We start from the raw sequence: 16,864 nt of genomic DNA, 5'->3' as shown, positions 1-16,864 counted from the left end.
TGGCATTCCGCACAGGAGTAATCTAAGTAACGCCCACTGCGGGTTCAAACCTACAACGTCCTGATAGAAAGTAGTACATACGCTACATGTGACATATATTCAAAAACTATATAAACGAATGCGAAATTAACATAAAACCAGAAGACACAAATTAATAATAGAAATGAAACCCAAAAAAAAATAAAAAGCTGTAATCTCTAGGTGCGTAAGACTGAGATTTGAACCCGCGGTCTCTGCTTTGAAAAGCAAACGCCTGTTACTGAGACCACAACGTGCCTTGACAATTGACTCTAAATTCGGCTTCAGTTAGCTTTTGCTATGTGTCATTCGTCTTGACGATTCTGTTAAAAAAAATAGTTTGCAGTAAGTTAACCGTGAGGCTCCTGTCAAATGGTTGAAGGGCAAAACGTGAGATAGATGTATGTGATGACAAGACTGTACTGCTTTCGATGATTGTCAAAACGCTTTACCTGAAATTAGCATGGCTATTTTTCATTAAACATTCGACCATACTTGTATGCTTTAAAGTCTATTTTCCCACATTGTTCAGATATATTTGACACGTTGACCGCTTAGATACCATTGGTTTTTTGACCGCTAAGGTATCAGTGACTTGTTGTAAGTGTAGAAATTAATGAATAGCAACTGTTAACATAATTGTGACACGTTGAGCGCTCACAAGTAAATACTACCATGACAGTCAACAACTTTTTGACTGTTTAAACGTTTACCTCTCTTTGAGCACCTGGAGTGCATATCGACTTCTGCTGCTGACTGTACAGATGTAGTGCATTGTTTTCCTTCGTATTTTCTCGGAAACGTTCGTTTGTCATGCTATTTCAATCAACCTCAGTACTTTTTGTATCGAGACTGACTAAAATAGCAAGACATTAGACACGTTCGTACGTTTCCGTGAAAATATCAATAGTCGCGCGACTGCATAAAAGAAAAAAATACCTTTTGTTTAACAGATTAGGGCTTTAAGCTCAAGAAATCAGTATATCACCAGAGAAAATCCAACTGTACTCACCTATGCGGTTCAATTTCGATCCAAAAATGGTATTCACAACGTCAGTTTCACGGATTGTCGGAAATTGTTGGTTTCAAGTAAAACACTTAAAAATCTAATTGAAAATTTTAATAAAGTTATAATTTATTACATCGACTATGAATTCCTAACTAGAATGGATTACATAACAACATTATCTATTATATATATATAGATAGCGGAAAACTATAGGAACTCGTGAGGTCAAATACCAAGGCGCTTTTTCATATAGTTTTCTGTTTTCTATTTAATAAAATTCTACAATAATTAAGGCCTTAAACACAGCTATATAAATACACAATATTGTAGTTCATTACATAAGCTGATAATACTCATAAATTGTAGAAAACTTAACATTGACCTAATCCAATGACACAGGTGTTTAAAACATACCTACAAAACGTTCCGAATTGAAATTACCCGGTTGTACCGTCAAAAAACAGTTATCACTGTTATCAGAATGGTGTTTACTTTTTTTTATTCTGAATAACACTTAAGTAGTCTAGAGAATATAACCAAACGGAGACGCCTTGACTCTAATTTTCGGTACAAAACAGTCTGCCGATTTTTGCGGGAGAGGGGCACGTCAAATGTATAGATAACGTTAATCCATACAACGTGTATGACCGTTGGCCGCCTAATTTCGACAGAGGGGAACGCCTGTTAATGGCTACTGCGTTTGGTCAGTAAGTAGTACATATTACCGTCAGTCGCCAACTGACATAACAGGGTGACAAGCACACACTTGAAAAGTGGTACAATCTGTGTATTATAAACAAATACATGTAGAGTTGTTCCCAACTCTAAATTAAACATAACGTGCACATTTTTGTACCAAAGAAAATATGAAAAAAAAAACATTCACATTTCATTGCATTACAATATTAATGATGAAATAAATAGAACAATACAAGTATTTATAAATCACAGTATTTTGAAGTAGATAACATGAATGATATTACACATTGTGAGGACATTATTTACAATTACCTTTTTTTTATTCACAACGTTATTTTCAGAGGTTGTGTTTTACATTACACATACATAATGGTTGATATAATGTATTGAGGAGTTAGTCTTCTGAGCCTATTCTGGAATTTTTGTTAATTCTTTTACAAGCTCTAGCGTAGGTTGCAACATCTTAGCTGCATGTAGTCAAACATCTAGTTCGAACTTGGCACTAAACATTATCACAACAAAGAAATCTATTAATCTTATGATATTACTCGTATATGATTACTGATTAGCTTTTCTGTTGTGGGCATCCTTACCCTATCAGATACATGCGTTTTAAATGGGACAATTGCAACGAGTTTCTTTTAGAAAAAAAAAACTTTTTTCTAATACATGTACCTCCAAATCTGTCGAACTCACAGTGAGAACTACCTCAATGTCGCCATATATTACAAACCCTCAGAGAATAAAATCATAGACAATACGCTGTTTATCTGAAGGCCTTGATGATCCAAACGATGAATATGATGGCCACAATGCTGCCGATGATGATGAGGATGAACATTTTTTTCCTGTAGCTGCGCTGGTGCTGCTCAGCTTTGGCCAGCTCGTCGACCCCGGCTTCCACGTTAGCGCTGGCCTCTTCTATGTGACCTTCGAGCGTGTCTGGAGCATAGAGAAAAAAAAATATAGGTTGCTAATTCCATCCATCTGGGACCGGAAATATGTTGTCACAGACCAACCCCTATAGACCGAGCTTATAGGACGACTCGCGGTCACCGCACGTATGGTGTATAGGTCAAATATAAGATTGCTCGCGCGCCACTCCGATCAGTTGCGCCCAAGATTACGACCTGTTAGCAGTGTGCACGAGTCTCAGAAAATAAATCGTAAACTATTGAATTCATTGGGAAATCATGGGATATTGCAGCATAAAATGGTGTGGCAAGTCATCTAAGACTTCTACTTACAAAACAGATGGAATAACATCCCACTGGAAAGTAAAATTCATTATTTCATTGAATAATGTTTCTTGTCCGTGGGGTTCATTTTATACTGGTCACTAAGCAGAGGCGCAGTAGTCCGTCCCTTTTCGTCAACTTGAAAATGCAATGTGCTATCCCTTTCCCTTTCGACTAGTGATGTGACGATGATGGTTTCGTCAGTTGCGGTAACTTCGTGCTTCGTCATGCCGTATTGTACCATTTTAGACATAATATGTAGGTAATATGTTTTTAGAATCCTCTAAGCCAGCGGAGCCGCATGTTATAAGATGGACCTGATGATGAAAGACGTGCGAGGGAACTCGGTGTTGGTTTGTAATAGACATATGTTGTTGTATGGGTTTTTTAGAATCCTCTAGGTGAGCAGTTAGGTCTCACGTCACGAGATTGACCTGATGATGAACTTCAAAGAAGTGCGAGGGAACTCGGTGTTGGTTTGTAATAGACATGTTGTATGGGTTTTTTAGAATCCTCTAGGTGAGCAGTTAGGTCTCATGTCACGAGATTGACCTGATGATGAACTTCAAAGAAGTGCGAGGGCACTCGGTGTTCGTTTGTAATAGACATGTTGTATGGGTTTTTTAGAATCCTCTAGGTGAGCAGTTAGGTCTCATGTCACGAGATTGACCTGATGATGAACTTCAAAGAAGTGCGAGGGAACTCGGTGTTGGTTTTTTAGAATCCTCTAGGTGAGCCGTTAGGTCTCATGTCACGAGATTGACCTGATGATGAACTTCAAAGAAGTGCGAGGGAACTCGGTGTTGGTTTTTTAGAATCCTCTAGGTGAGCCGTTAGGTCTCATGTCACGAGATTGACCTGATGATGAACTTCAAAGAAGTGCGAGGGAACTCGGTGTTGGTTTGTGATAGACATATGTTGTATGGGTTTTTTAGAATCCTCTAGGTGAGCAGTTAGGTCTCATGTCACGAGATTGACCTGATGATGAACTTCAAAGAAGTGCGAGGGAACTCGGTGTTGGTTTGTGATAGACATATGTTATTGGTCCATTTGAATATGTTTTCAATACAATCTTCTATGACCTTAATAAAAGGGACAAAAAAAAAATTATGATTATTTGACGACACTTTTTTTCGCGTAATATCGAAAGAGATTGCGATTCTGAGTGGAAATAATATAAAATTTCTAAACTTTAAAATTCAAGTTCTGGGTACTTTAAAAAGAAATGCCCTAATATGTTAAGTAAAATTTTCAGGTACATTGTTAAATTACTTAATGAAATATTAAATTATTCAATATAATTATTAAGTAAGTTTACTCTAAGTATACTAAATTGGTAACAATTTTACCACAATACATTTCGGTATCACTAGTAGCAGTACCCACTAGCTGTAATGAACATGTCCCATCCCTACGCTTACACGTATCAGCGCGCCATGTTTGAAACGACCAATCGCAACGCCGTGAGCACCCCTCCCGCACCTCACAGTTTGGTGATTTGCGTCGGGAACAAAATGGCCAATATTAGGTTTCTAGAGGCGGTGTTCTGTGTATGTTGTTGAGCATTATAGTTCGTTTTTTTAGCATTAGTCCAGTAGTTAGTGTAGTTAGTAGTTGGTCGTTTTTTTAACTTGCAAGAAGGTAAGTGATCTTGACATGTCTTTTAATTGAAAAACGCTTTATAATAATCAGTAACTATTACTTTTGAAAGCAGAAGAATATAAATGATCGTATTACATTCATAATTGTTACATATTTGCCGAAACGTATTTTTAAAATGTGTTTTTCAATTAAAAGACACATCAAGATTGTTTACCTAATTTCTAATGCTAAAAAAAACGAAGTATAGACTATCCGGTCGGTGCTACATCTATTGTCACTGTACTACTACTGCTATTAAAATAACTGATAATTCCGCTTCTCGATGCTAGATGTCGACTATGAAAATAATAGTCTTTTGGTACCTACCAAAACTGATGTATGGAGTGAGCACTCTTGTCTTACTATACTCCTTTGTCTGGAGAAATGGTTTTAGTAATGGTTAATAGTTATAACGGCAGAGGATAGCATAGCATTGGCTGTGATATGTCTAAAGTCCGTGGAGAGAACTAAAAGCATGACATCACAAGCGAAAGTCGTGACTGCGTAGGTATTAAGGGGTCCCTTCACAGTAACTTGCGATAAATAGTTGTTCTTAACCTTTTGGACGCCACTGACCGATATATCCGCACCGCAGGTCCAACGCCAGACGGATTAATCGGTCACAGACCACAGCAACATAGACCTACCGTGTATATGCATAAAGTTCAATTTCAGTTTTGACACTTCGGTGACGTGGCGTCCGAGTAACAGCATCGAAAAGGTTAGTGTAGAGCAACTGGCCACTTCATGGCAAAAGGGTTATTTTGTACCTACGTAACGACCAATCAGTTATATTGCCTACATTTTTTTTGGAATAGGTGTCAGAATGATGCCCGCGGTAGACTCAAATTACATTTAGCCACTTACCTACGGTTTGGCCCTGCTGGTGGACTAGGCTAGCTAGGTCTTGCATGATCTGATTTACATCTAGCACATCGGCTTCTATCTTGTGGATATACTGCTCTCTTTCTAACAGCATGTTCGTCTCGAACTGAACGAGACGCGCCTGAAAAAACACAAGTATTTAGTTTTAAGATAATTATTCACTTAACTCAATAGCCTGCCGATGCTGCTTCACTCAGTGCCATTGGGTCTTTGCGATCGAGTCTGCTTCAGCATGTGAGCTACCATATCTTATGTCTCCTCTACACCATCGGCGATGATAGACGATGACTGGCGTGGACAATAGTGTAGAGGGCATAGTCGGTAGTCCCCGCCAGTCATCCCCGTCAGACCCGTGAGTTGTCGGTTTTTGGGCACACGTCAAAGGGAATCGCCGGGTGGTTGCTACTACAGGCGATAGTGTGGATGCTTGCACGAGGATCATGCCGCTGATAGATGACGTTACATGACGATGATACTACCAACGAACACTGCCGATAGTATAGAGGAGGCATTAGAGCAGTACCTGTGCTTGCTGGTTATCCAGCAAGGCAGACTCCTCGTCGTCGGCGATGGCTTGTCGCTCGAGCAAAGACGGGTCGTTACGATTGCGGGCTTGCTTCGGCATGTGGGCCGCCATCTTCTCTGATACTTGCTGCAATAATAAGTGGAAATAATCATACAAAAAAGACTGCCAAACTGCACAAAAAATACACTCAAAAAGCAATATTGACGACCTATGTAAGTATTGTAAGTCGTGGCTGGGCCGTCCCTTGCACATAACAAATACATAAAACTAAAACAGGCCGTCACAAAAAAAAATTGATTGGCGATATGTATCTCATATTTCTTGAGTTGCGAGTTCTTCACTTGCACATGTTTGGAAGCCTTCATGAGCCTTTCTATTTGTTGGTTTTGCGGCCTATGCCCAAGCCAACAGTAAAACAATAAAATACTTGAGATGATCAGATAACTTCTGAACTAAAGAGTACTTCTAAAACGTGTCTTTACTTGTGGCTTCTGCAGCTCGTCCCTTCGTCGCCGCTGCTTCGCTGCGTAGCCGGCTTATGCATCATCTCTAGTCTAAAGCGCATATAATTGATAAAAGGTATCACGTACCTTTTGTACTGAAGAGTACTTGGCAAGCGCATCCTTGAACGCCTGCGTGAGCCTCTCCACCTGTAGCTTCTGTGGCTTGTCCCCGCGTCGCGCCACCACACCGAGCCGCTGGATGTCGCGCGCCGTCGCCGACACTGACCCGTTCACGGTCTGTTGAGTGTCGTGGCTGCAAAAAAAAAACAATGTAATGGAGAGTAAAAAATGATTTTTCACTACTCTTTAAAGCTGTCTTTATTCATCAAAAACTATTGAGAAAGTTGCATTTTATCCAAAAGAGTGACAAAGTAACGCAACACTCAAGATACCACTTTTCGTACAGTTCAATATTGGAAACTTTTACTTGCTTGCAAACTAGAGTGCAAATCTAACAGCTCTTACCAGAGTTGTAAGTATAGGGCAAGGGACCATTAACTTTTAAAAAACGCGTATGTGCACATCTCCCTGAAATCTTTGTTCCTGTTTAATGCTTATTCTTGCCAAAAGATAGTCTCTAGGCTTCTATTAACTAGGCTCTTCACTAGCTTGTCTACATGTACCTAACCTAAGCATCTATGTCATCCATCTTATACATTCTCAGTTATTATTTTGTATATATTTCCATATTTATTTATTTTGTATACACATCAAAACATTTTAAAGATAAGATTAGCACTTATGATTAATTACATGATTGATAATGGGCAAAAGGAAAACATTCAAATCGTAAATAATAGAATAATAAATAACAATAAATTAAAAAAAAATTACTATAGTAGGTAAAATACACATTATAATATGCTCACATTTTATCCCTAAGTTGTAGATTATCATTAGGCCCTCCAATTTGTTTCATCATCTTCTCCAGAGACCGCAGGCCAGTGTTGATGCTGTTGACATTGTCAGCGATGCCTTCGCTGAGATTGTACAGCTCTGTGGGGCTGAAGTCGGCAAAGCCGACCGTGGGAGGCGCGGCGATCGCGCCGTAGTCTCGGCTCGAGCCACTTATAGGCTCACGCTCTGCCATGATCTGAACAAATGAGTTTTACAAATCTTTAAAAACTGCTGTTAAATATATTTGGTCCGAATGTATGCATACATACAGTACCGGTCAAAAGTTTAAGTTCACTCTGTAAATTCGGTTAAATGAAGCTATAACACAATGTACTAATAAAAGTATTTAATAATCTTTTATTACATAATAAATTAAAGGTAATTCTCTAATTTAAAACCACAATTAAATAAAAAAGATCAGTTTTTGCCAACTTTAGACTCTTCAAAATATCCGCCTTTTGCTTTCAATGCTGCCATACACACTTTCGGCATTCGCGTAATTAGTTTTTGCAGTGTTGATGTCGAAATTTTATTCCAACAAATGTATAGGTATTCCCAAAGCTGTTCTTTATTAGTTGGCCGCATTTTTCTCACACTCCTGTCCAATTCATCCCATAACAACTCAATCGGATTGAGGTCGGGCGATTGAGGAGGCCAATCCATATATTTTAATTCTTTTTGGTTCTCTTTGGATGAAATGTAGTTTTTGCACAACTTCGACGTATGCTTGGGATCGTTGTCTTGTTGGAAAACAAAACCTCTGCCTACAATCCGTTTTCCAGATGGAAAAGCGTGACGTTGCAAAATGTTATGATACATTTTCTTATCCATTATGCCATTGACTCTCACGAGATCACCAACTTTATCACCCGCAAAGCATCCCCAGACCATAACTGATCCTCCACCGTGCTTTGTTGTTGGCATCACGCATTGCTTTATCATTCGTTCACCTACTTGTCGTCGAACATATTGACGACGTCTCCCTCCAAAAATTTCAAACTTCGATTCGTCAGAAAATAAAACTTTAGACCACTGTTCAGACGTCCAGTTTTTGTGTTTCTGGGCCCATTTCAACCTCTTAACTTTATTCTGACTACGTAACAAGGGTTTTTTGGCAGCAATACGACCTTTTAGACCATAGTTTCGCAGACGCCGTTGCACTGTCGAAACCGATACTCGCTGTTCTCGGGTGGCGTTGAGTTCTTCGCAAATTTCTGGAGCAGTTAGAGTACGTTGGCGTTTGCTCTGCACGCAAATAAATTGGTCTTCGCTTTTAGACGTGACTTTTGGCCTACCTGATCGAGATCGACTGCAATTAAGACCGGTTTTTTGTTTTCGTTGCAAAGTACTCACGACAGCGGTTTGAGAAACCTTCATTTTTTCAGCGATTTTCCGCGTCGTGTAGCCCTCATTTGACAGAGTTACAATAACAGCACGAGTTTCGACACTAAAATCGGCTTTGCGACCCATTTTAAATGATTTCTAACTTCACGAAATCTCATAGGAAATACGGAACAAAAATATTAAATGGATCAAATTTTCCGAATAACATAAAACGATTCCTCCAAGAGGTATTTTTATTGTTATTTGGTAGTCGTGGAAACAATTAAACGTTTGAAATTCAAAACATATTCTATATTTGAATATAATTAAATATGATAACCTTATTTCGCAGAGTGAACTTAAACTTTTGACCGGTACTGTATATAGGTATATTCTCTGAAAAACTTGCATGGATCAGATTAAAATATTATTACAAGGAAAAGATAAAATCACATAATGACTAATTGGTAATGCCCCTTACAACTAAACTACATGGCAAGTAAAGTATTGAATAATTTTACCGAGTGGGATCTGATTAATATTTTTTAGCAATTTTTATCTTTAAAATAAATATGAGGAGGATGTAATAGCAAAATCAAATACAAATTTTTTTGTTGGTAAAACAGGTATATTAAAATTGTAATCATGAAGTCATGATCCTTTTATATGATGAATAAGTAGCATAATGTTCACCTATCTACAAAGGTTACCTGTCCCTGAATTACAGAATAAATAAATTGTAATAGGTATTTGTAAATTTTATTAATAAAAGAGCATCCACAAAAGTGGATGGGTACACTGAATTGTATATTATGATGAAAATAATTTACACAAAGGACATTATTGTGTAATGTTAAATGTTATATTTGACTCACCGGTAACTCAATTTTCCATACAAAAATAATATTTTTTACTTTATTATAATTATTAATTGCATAATCACTGTAGGTAAGAAAACAAATAAGTGCACAACAAATTGTACAAACAGTCATATCAATCCTTGATATTGATGTTTTAAACCACATTAATTTGTTTTCCAAAGGATAAATGATTGAACACTTTACCTTAAAAGTTATTGGATCACTGATTTACCACAGTGTTGGTTGAATATACTTTATTAAAATTGGGAATAGCACACTGATGTAAGTCAACTTAACAAGTTGCGTATTTAACTTAATATTAAGCATTCATCAAGTTCACTAAGTCTAGAATAGTAATTAATGTAATGATGTTCAACATCATTAAATCATGCTCTATTTAAAATACTATTAGTTAAAACTGGATACTCATTGCTAAATTTATAGACGCAGGAGGTGATTTCTAATTCATAAAAACGTGTTGATTGTCTCACCCAAGCCAAGTGCACTGACGTAAAAAAACTAAGCAGGTAAAATGGTTCACTATTGTTACTTACGAACTAAAGAAAGCTGCGCTTACAGGTATGACGCTGTTATTAAGATCGTTTGTTTGTTATGATTGTCACTACTCACTTATGAGTCACTGATGCGTATTACAAAAAATACCTAAACGATACGGGAAGTGCAGTTCAATATAAGTAACTCGGTAAAAATTAAGACATTGATGGCGACCCGATGGTTCACACTATATGCAGTTTGAGTGGAGAAACGGCTCATTGAATAACTGATTACATACCTGGCCGTAAGTTAAACTATTTGGCCTATTATAATTCTGGTTTTGGTCTTGTTTTAAAGATTTTTACAACTAGATCGACAATGCGACGTCAGTGCTCAAATTGTCAATAGACTGTCAGAATTGACAGCTGTCAGCTGTGTGTGTCCATGGTGTGTCCACATTTGATACACAGATTGTGTAAGTCAAAGAATATAATACTCACTAGGAGAAGAACGGTAACTCCATACAAAAAAATGTCCCCAACCGTTTATACGTTTATACTACTGGCGCCCTCGATGTGTACCAATGGAACTAAAGTTGACAACCGGTTTAGCCTGGCGGGTATTGGTATTATATTATAGGTATATAGTAATTATGTTGATTTGTTATCTTCATATCACGAAATATATGAAAGATGCAAATATTACCCCTTGTTTGTGGTATTATCTATTGATTTAAATAAAAGGCATATTTATGTTTATAACATTGTATTATGTTTTACATATAGAAATATACACTGAAAATTAAACCCTGACAACTTAATAAAAATAGACATTAATAAAGCGCATTCACAAAGTTTTCAGTATTATACAAATAACATTAGGCATGCCTACCTATTACACTTTACACACAGATACACTACACTTTACACACGGCATTTTACACAGATTTCTAACTTGTATTCATTCATACATTTCTTCACGGTTAATTAATACGCTTTCCAGATGCGTTATAAATGACTCGGTTCCTTCTGAACCCACTAAAGCTGTAAAAATTTCACTCTGGCTGCTTCAACAGCCGTTGCTCCGCATTTAGCACATTTTTTATGTGCATTGCTGTAATCTATGTAGGTACAGACTTACAGTCTTAAATGGTTGTACCGCTACGTTGTATTTATTATTTAAAGATTTAATAAATAAAATTTTCGTTATGAACTTTAACCACAGCAGTAGGACAGAGTCATTGACAAATATATTTTTTTATTATGGTGGGTAGACGTACCTACCCTCCATATATTTTATGAATATTGATAAAGACAGTTGGAAGCAAATATTCATTATAAAACTTAATCGCGTGTAATTAAGTTTTAAGTCCCGTTTTATGATTAATTATGTATAAAATTCGTGATAATTTAAATCAGAGTTGGGAGCAATGTTGCTGTAGAAAAATGTTTTTATTTTTATTACTCGCAACTTTTTCTCGGAGGCCAACGCACACATAGAAGCTTCAGGCGCACACATGCGCAATTATTTGGGGACATAACTTTCTTAGGAAGTGAACAGGCCTTGGTGTAAGTTTACAGCATAAAAATTGGAAATGTGTACACTATTGATATGAATAAACAAAACAATACTGTTATATCATGTTGGCTTACCTCTCTATCTGTCTGTCTGTTTACTGTAAACCTGGAGTTAAATTTGATATTTTGATGTTGACCACCTACCTAGCGACATCTACTGACGGTCTGGGTAAATTTATAGGTTTGCTATTCAAACATAGATGGCGGAAGCATGGAGTTTGATCATGGGGTTGGTAATGAAATGAAATGGTCATGGTCATGGGGGTTGTCATGGGTGTATTTATTGGATGTGGCCATAGGGTGGTCATGGGGGTAGTCATGGCGTTGGTCAATTGGGAAGACTATAGGCTATAAATTTCATTATGGTGGCAATTTCATTTTGTCCTGCTCAGCGACAACCGCCCGCAAGTCCATTCTATACGTACTTACTTCAATATAGTGCGGTCTTTAAAGAGAAGTAAAAAATACGTATGTAATTTTAAAGTAAAATGCGAAAATAGTTGTGAAAATTTTCGTATGCGAATCTATTTCGAGGGCTCGCGAAAGTCCAATTTATTAGTCCAATGTGTATTGCGTCTTTTAAGACGCAATACACATTGGACTTAAATTGGAAATAAATAAATTTTGGTTAATGAGAGAGTGAGACGCAACAATGACATTGGACAATGAAATTGGACAGGTGGCATACCACCCTTAGGTAGATAGCAGATACCCTTACCCAAAAAAAATCTGTGCGAAATATGTGCGCATGGTGCGCATTAAATCTCAGTATTTATCCCAAGTAAAATCTCAATAAGAGCAAAAATAATTTGCATTTTTATAGAAGAATGTTCCCACCACCTTAACCCGTATTGTCACCGCGCGGACGCATAAAGCAGCGCGCTGCGACGATTAAAAATAAGTACGGAGAAAAATACCAAGCGCGTGGAATCCCGATGCGCGGAGAATTACAAGTACTTATACTCGTTGTATTTTATTGATTTTATTTAACGTTATTTTAATCAACTTGGTACCTAATGTAGTGGTACCTACATAATATATGTTACTTAGGTACTTTCTTTTTAAACAACTTCAAAACGAAAAACAGAGAAAGTAGGTCCGGTCCTCAAGTGTCAATGTTACTGTATGTATTTATATTATATTATGGGAATAATACTCCTACCTGATTGATTTTGATTTTTTTAGGTAGGTACCTACGTATTTAAAGATTTAGGTACCTCAACCTAACATTACGGTGGCTCCATAATGACATACTTATTAAGTACCTACCTTTTAAATTGCTCAAGGTAATTAGAATGTGAATAACTCAATTGCATTCGGAAACCACCAAATTGGATCATATTATATTGGAGTTTAAAAAGTGTGATGTTGCATGCGAAAGTTGCGGAACCCTCGGAGCGTGTGGTCGATTTGCAATTGGCTGTTTTTTAAATAGCTTACATCTATTGTTGCAATAGGTACTTAGTTACTTTTTAGGGTTCTGTATCCGAAGGGTAAAACGTGACCCTATTACTAAGACTCTGCTGTCCGTCCGTCCGTCTGTCCGTCCGTCCGTCCGTCTGTCACCAGGCTGTATCTCACGAACCGTGATAGCTAGACAGTTGAAATTTTCACAGATGATGTATTTCTGTTGCCGCTATAACAACAAATACTAAAAACAGAATAAAATAAAGATTTAAGTGGGGCTCCCATACAACAAACGTGATTTTTGACCGAAGTTAAGCAACGTCGGGCGGGGTCAGTACTTGGATGGGTGACCGTTTTTTTGCCTTTTTTTTGCACTATGGTACGGAACCCGTCGTGCGCGAGTCCGACTCGCACTTGCCCGTTTTTTGTTACTTATTTGTCATCCATATGGTAAAATGACCACAAAAACTTATTGGTGAATAAGCCAATTATAATGTAACCCTTCAGGAGAAGTAGATTTATTACCCATTCCATAATGAAGCTGGCGACGGTGACGACAGTGAAATAACTAAAATATGAATAAGGGTACTGCTTTTGTCTCATGTGTAAACAAATAAACAAAAAAATAATTTAATTTTGCTAACTGTACAAGTTGATTTAATACGAGAAAGATAGGGTCATTGCATTAGTTTTCATCCGGCTCTAGTTTTCGTCCACTTGATGAAATTTTAATATACTTAAATGTTCATTGCTGCACTGACACTGACAGTTATTGACGTTATAAGGTGCAGCCAACAACTGTCAGGAGGAGGAATTACGTAAAAATGGTTAACAAATACATATTTTGTATAAAACAATTACATTCATTATTTCTGAAAGTATACTGCTGTTCTGAGAGAGTTGTGCCCATACAAAAAAATAATCAGGAGAGCCAAATTGACATCATACTAAAATTTCGTGAACTGAAACTGAAACCACTTTTTCCCTATGTTTGCTGCGGGGTCCTTTGGACTTATTGTTTCTTAATATCCTTATTATGTAAACAATGTATCTATATACATATCTACAAATTAAAAATTAAATGTATTATTTGCCAATCAGTCAAGTGGACGGAAACTGAAACTGGACGGTAAACTGACGCAATTACCCTATTACATTTTTGGCATTTTCATATGATGAAAAAATATAAAAATTTTAAATTGCTACAATTATTGGCAACTTTACTATAATACCTCTTTACGACTGTTTTAAACTTTTGGTGTAAAAAAAATTGAATATTTTGTAGTCGTCGTTGCATAATATATCTTCCGATGTAAACCAGCTTTACCTAACGAAAGACTTAAATTCCGTTATATTCAAACGTATTGTACAATTAGCAGCAAAGTAGCTAAAAACTTAGCTTCTAACTAGTAGCTTTGCAGTGATTTTCTTTCATTACCAGTAATTATTTCCTTTTGAAAAACTATTAGGTACATTAATGATGCTCAGGATTCTAAATTATGGCCATTATGGGCACATTCGTGGCAATTTTCTATCGTCGGCTATATTAACTGACCATTCCTAACCCTTGTTCCAACGATATAAGGCCTACAAGTGGCTAGCTAAAGTTGTTGCTGTTAGTACATTAGTGGGCTAGTATTTTACACATTGCTACAACTACTTACATAAAATGTCCTCATTTTCGCTGAGCATCTTTGACACAGGAAGGAGTAAATTAAATAGCGGTTTTACATTTTATTACCTACCTACTTGCAAGGTGGGCTGAATTATACATTTCTCAGAGGAATAAAATTATTGGCTCACGACTTCAATCTGCTATACCTCATCATCATCATCATCTCAGCCATAAGACGTCCACTGGTGAACATAGGCCTCCCCCTTGACAGGCCTCGCCTGCTATACCTATTGGTCATATTCTATATTTACCTAATGGTTAATCATAATAAACCTAGACAGCATAACTACAAGTAGTTGCTTTCGCTCATTGTATTTAGGATGAGTATACCTGGTCTATTCCAGGATCATAAATGCTAAAATCATGACTATCGACGAGCGAAGCGAGCTTATGTAAGCGCGCTCTTATTTAATCTCCATTAACTAACAAACTGCTAATTCTACAACTATGTCAAACATCCTTTCCCGAACCGCTCTAAAGCCACTTAAATTCACTTAACGTCCAAACTTGTTTGTAGAACATTTAGCCATAAAACAATGGAGTTTGTTTACCTGACATCGATCTAGTCGGGTTATTGATGGGCATCATAACAAACATCGGAAGTATGATCAAGAGCATTGGCATTCTTGCACAGAAGCGGAAGGTAATAACAGGGCCCAGGGGGCCGATTCTTGAATTTCGACTACTAGGCATTTAAATTCTAAAAATAGAATTGAAAACGAGTGGTCAATACCACTAGATTCCCAATTACTATCGCTCATATTTCAAAAATAATATTTCGCCGTTTTCCACAGATTTTCTAGTGACGAAATCGAGCGCTCGACATTCAAACATCAGTGTGATATCTTGTGCCTTTATTATGAGGTGAGAATAGAGAGGATAGGTAAACGTAGGATTTTGCGTGGGTGTTGGATGTTTTATGCGTCAAAGCTATTTTTTTATTACGGTTTATCTTTAGAAGAGCGTTGATTTGACCGTTTCGATATATTTATAAAAAGTTATGGGTACCATCTAAGCGATAAGGAAAAAAAATCTTCAACGCTTGTAGGTAAGCTGATTGACGTATGGTAACAAATAATTTATTTAATCATAATTCATTATTCACTTTAATAACCTTATTTTTACCACCCTATACTATAAATACTTGAGACGATGTGCGAGCGCTCATCTAAATCAAGACAATTTATGCGCTATTCGCCAAATAACTGCGTAAATTCAACCATACTCAGTTTATTCTGGAAAATAGAGGGCCTAATTAGAACTAATAAGCAACGAATTTAAACCCAGACTTAAATTATTGTTGAAATCAATTTATTTACCTTTACCCCTTTACTCTAGTAGAAAATTGTTTGTTATAAGTATAATTTATTTTACAACAATGTTGGTTGATATTGAAGTGACGATGACGAAAATTTAAAACCATAACTTTGAAATGATCACATCATTGCGAGTTCTTCGTCTGCGTATAGTTTTTAAGGTGTCCTATTGTTACCTACTTCTGAACTTTTACTACTATTCGAACACCTTAAATTCCAACTATAGTTTTACTGCAACTGTAGCAAGTAAAGCACCTGTGCTAATGAATGATGCGCTAGGTTAATTCACAATAATAATTTTTAAGAAAAAAAAACCGACTTCTATGGGGCCCGGTGAAAGATTATGGTAGATGGTGCACTATGTAGAAAAGGAGGTAAAAACAGTACTTTCTAGTAGCATTTCGTGTCCGTAAGGGTCGTAGTTCTAGCCTAACCTAACCCACTTCTCTGATAGCAGTTCGGTTCTGTGAGGATCGCAGTTCGAGCCTAATCAAACCCATTTTTATAGTAGCATTTCGTTTCTTTAGGCTCGCAGTTCTAACCAAACCTAACCCACTTTTGTTCGGTTCTGTGAGGATCGCAGTTCAAACCTAACCTAACCCACTTAACGGCGCATGCGGTGCGGTGTACGGGGGTTTGAGCGGGAGGGGTTTGGCATCATCATACTTTATACCTACATTTTATGGTAGGTAATCATAGCGGCACGATGGGTATTACCCCTGGGAAATACGGCGTCGGCTTTATCGTGAAAAAAAAAGCATAAAAACAGTATAGATCGTTTTGTAGGGCTAAGTG

The 16,864-nt window shown here is 37.1% G+C and overlaps 1 protein-coding gene and 1 long non-coding RNA gene across 3 annotated transcripts in view; both read right to left on the bottom strand.

Moving 5' to 3' along the window:
• The window catches only part of LOC134666183 (uncharacterized), a 428,204-nt gene that overhangs the window by 400,954 nt on the left and 10,386 nt on the right, over positions 1-16,864 (bottom strand). The window lies entirely within an intron of this gene.
• Positions 1,124-10,500, bottom strand: LOC134665326 (syntaxin-12). 2 transcript variants are annotated; one of them, XM_063522262.1, is made up of 6 exons: positions 10,393-10,500; positions 7,389-7,612; positions 6,607-6,772; positions 6,014-6,142; positions 5,473-5,611; positions 1,124-2,668 (listed from the first exon to the last, which is right to left on the bottom strand). In XM_063522262.1, exons 2-6 carry the CDS (start codon positions 7,607-7,609, stop codon positions 2,493-2,495), a joined length of 831 nt encoding a protein of 276 aa, XP_063378332.1. In that variant the 5' UTR covers positions 7,610-7,612; positions 10,393-10,500; the 3' UTR covers positions 1,124-2,492. The 2 variants fall into 2 exon arrangements, with proteins under 2 accessions (XP_063378332.1, XP_063378324.1); XM_063522254.1 differs by lacking the exon at positions 10,393-10,500 and adding an exon at positions 10,154-10,360.

This window comes from Cydia fagiglandana, chromosome 1, assembly GCF_963556715.1.
Source record: "Cydia fagiglandana chromosome 1, ilCydFagi1.1, whole genome shotgun sequence".
Classification (NCBI taxonomy): Eukaryota; Metazoa; Arthropoda; class Insecta; order Lepidoptera; family Tortricidae; genus Cydia; species Cydia fagiglandana.
This window is presented reverse-complemented; position numbering and strand designations above follow the sequence as displayed.

What these genes read in the sequence shown, in the direction of transcription:
- LOC134665326 (XM_063522262.1), bottom strand. Translation starts at nt 7,609, where the DNA reads ATGGCAGAGCGTGAGCCTATAAGTGGCTCGAGCCGAGACTACGGCGCG. An exon ending in TGGATAACCAGCAAGCACAG is followed by an intron (nt 5,612 to 6,013) that starts GTACTGCTCTAA and finishes GTGTTTTTTCAG; the next exon opens with GCGCGTCTCGTTCAGTTCGA. An exon ending in CCAGCAGGGCCAAACCGTAG is followed by an intron (nt 2,669 to 5,472) that starts GTAAGTGGCTAA and finishes TCTATGCTCCAG; the next exon opens with ACACGCTCGAAGGTCACATA.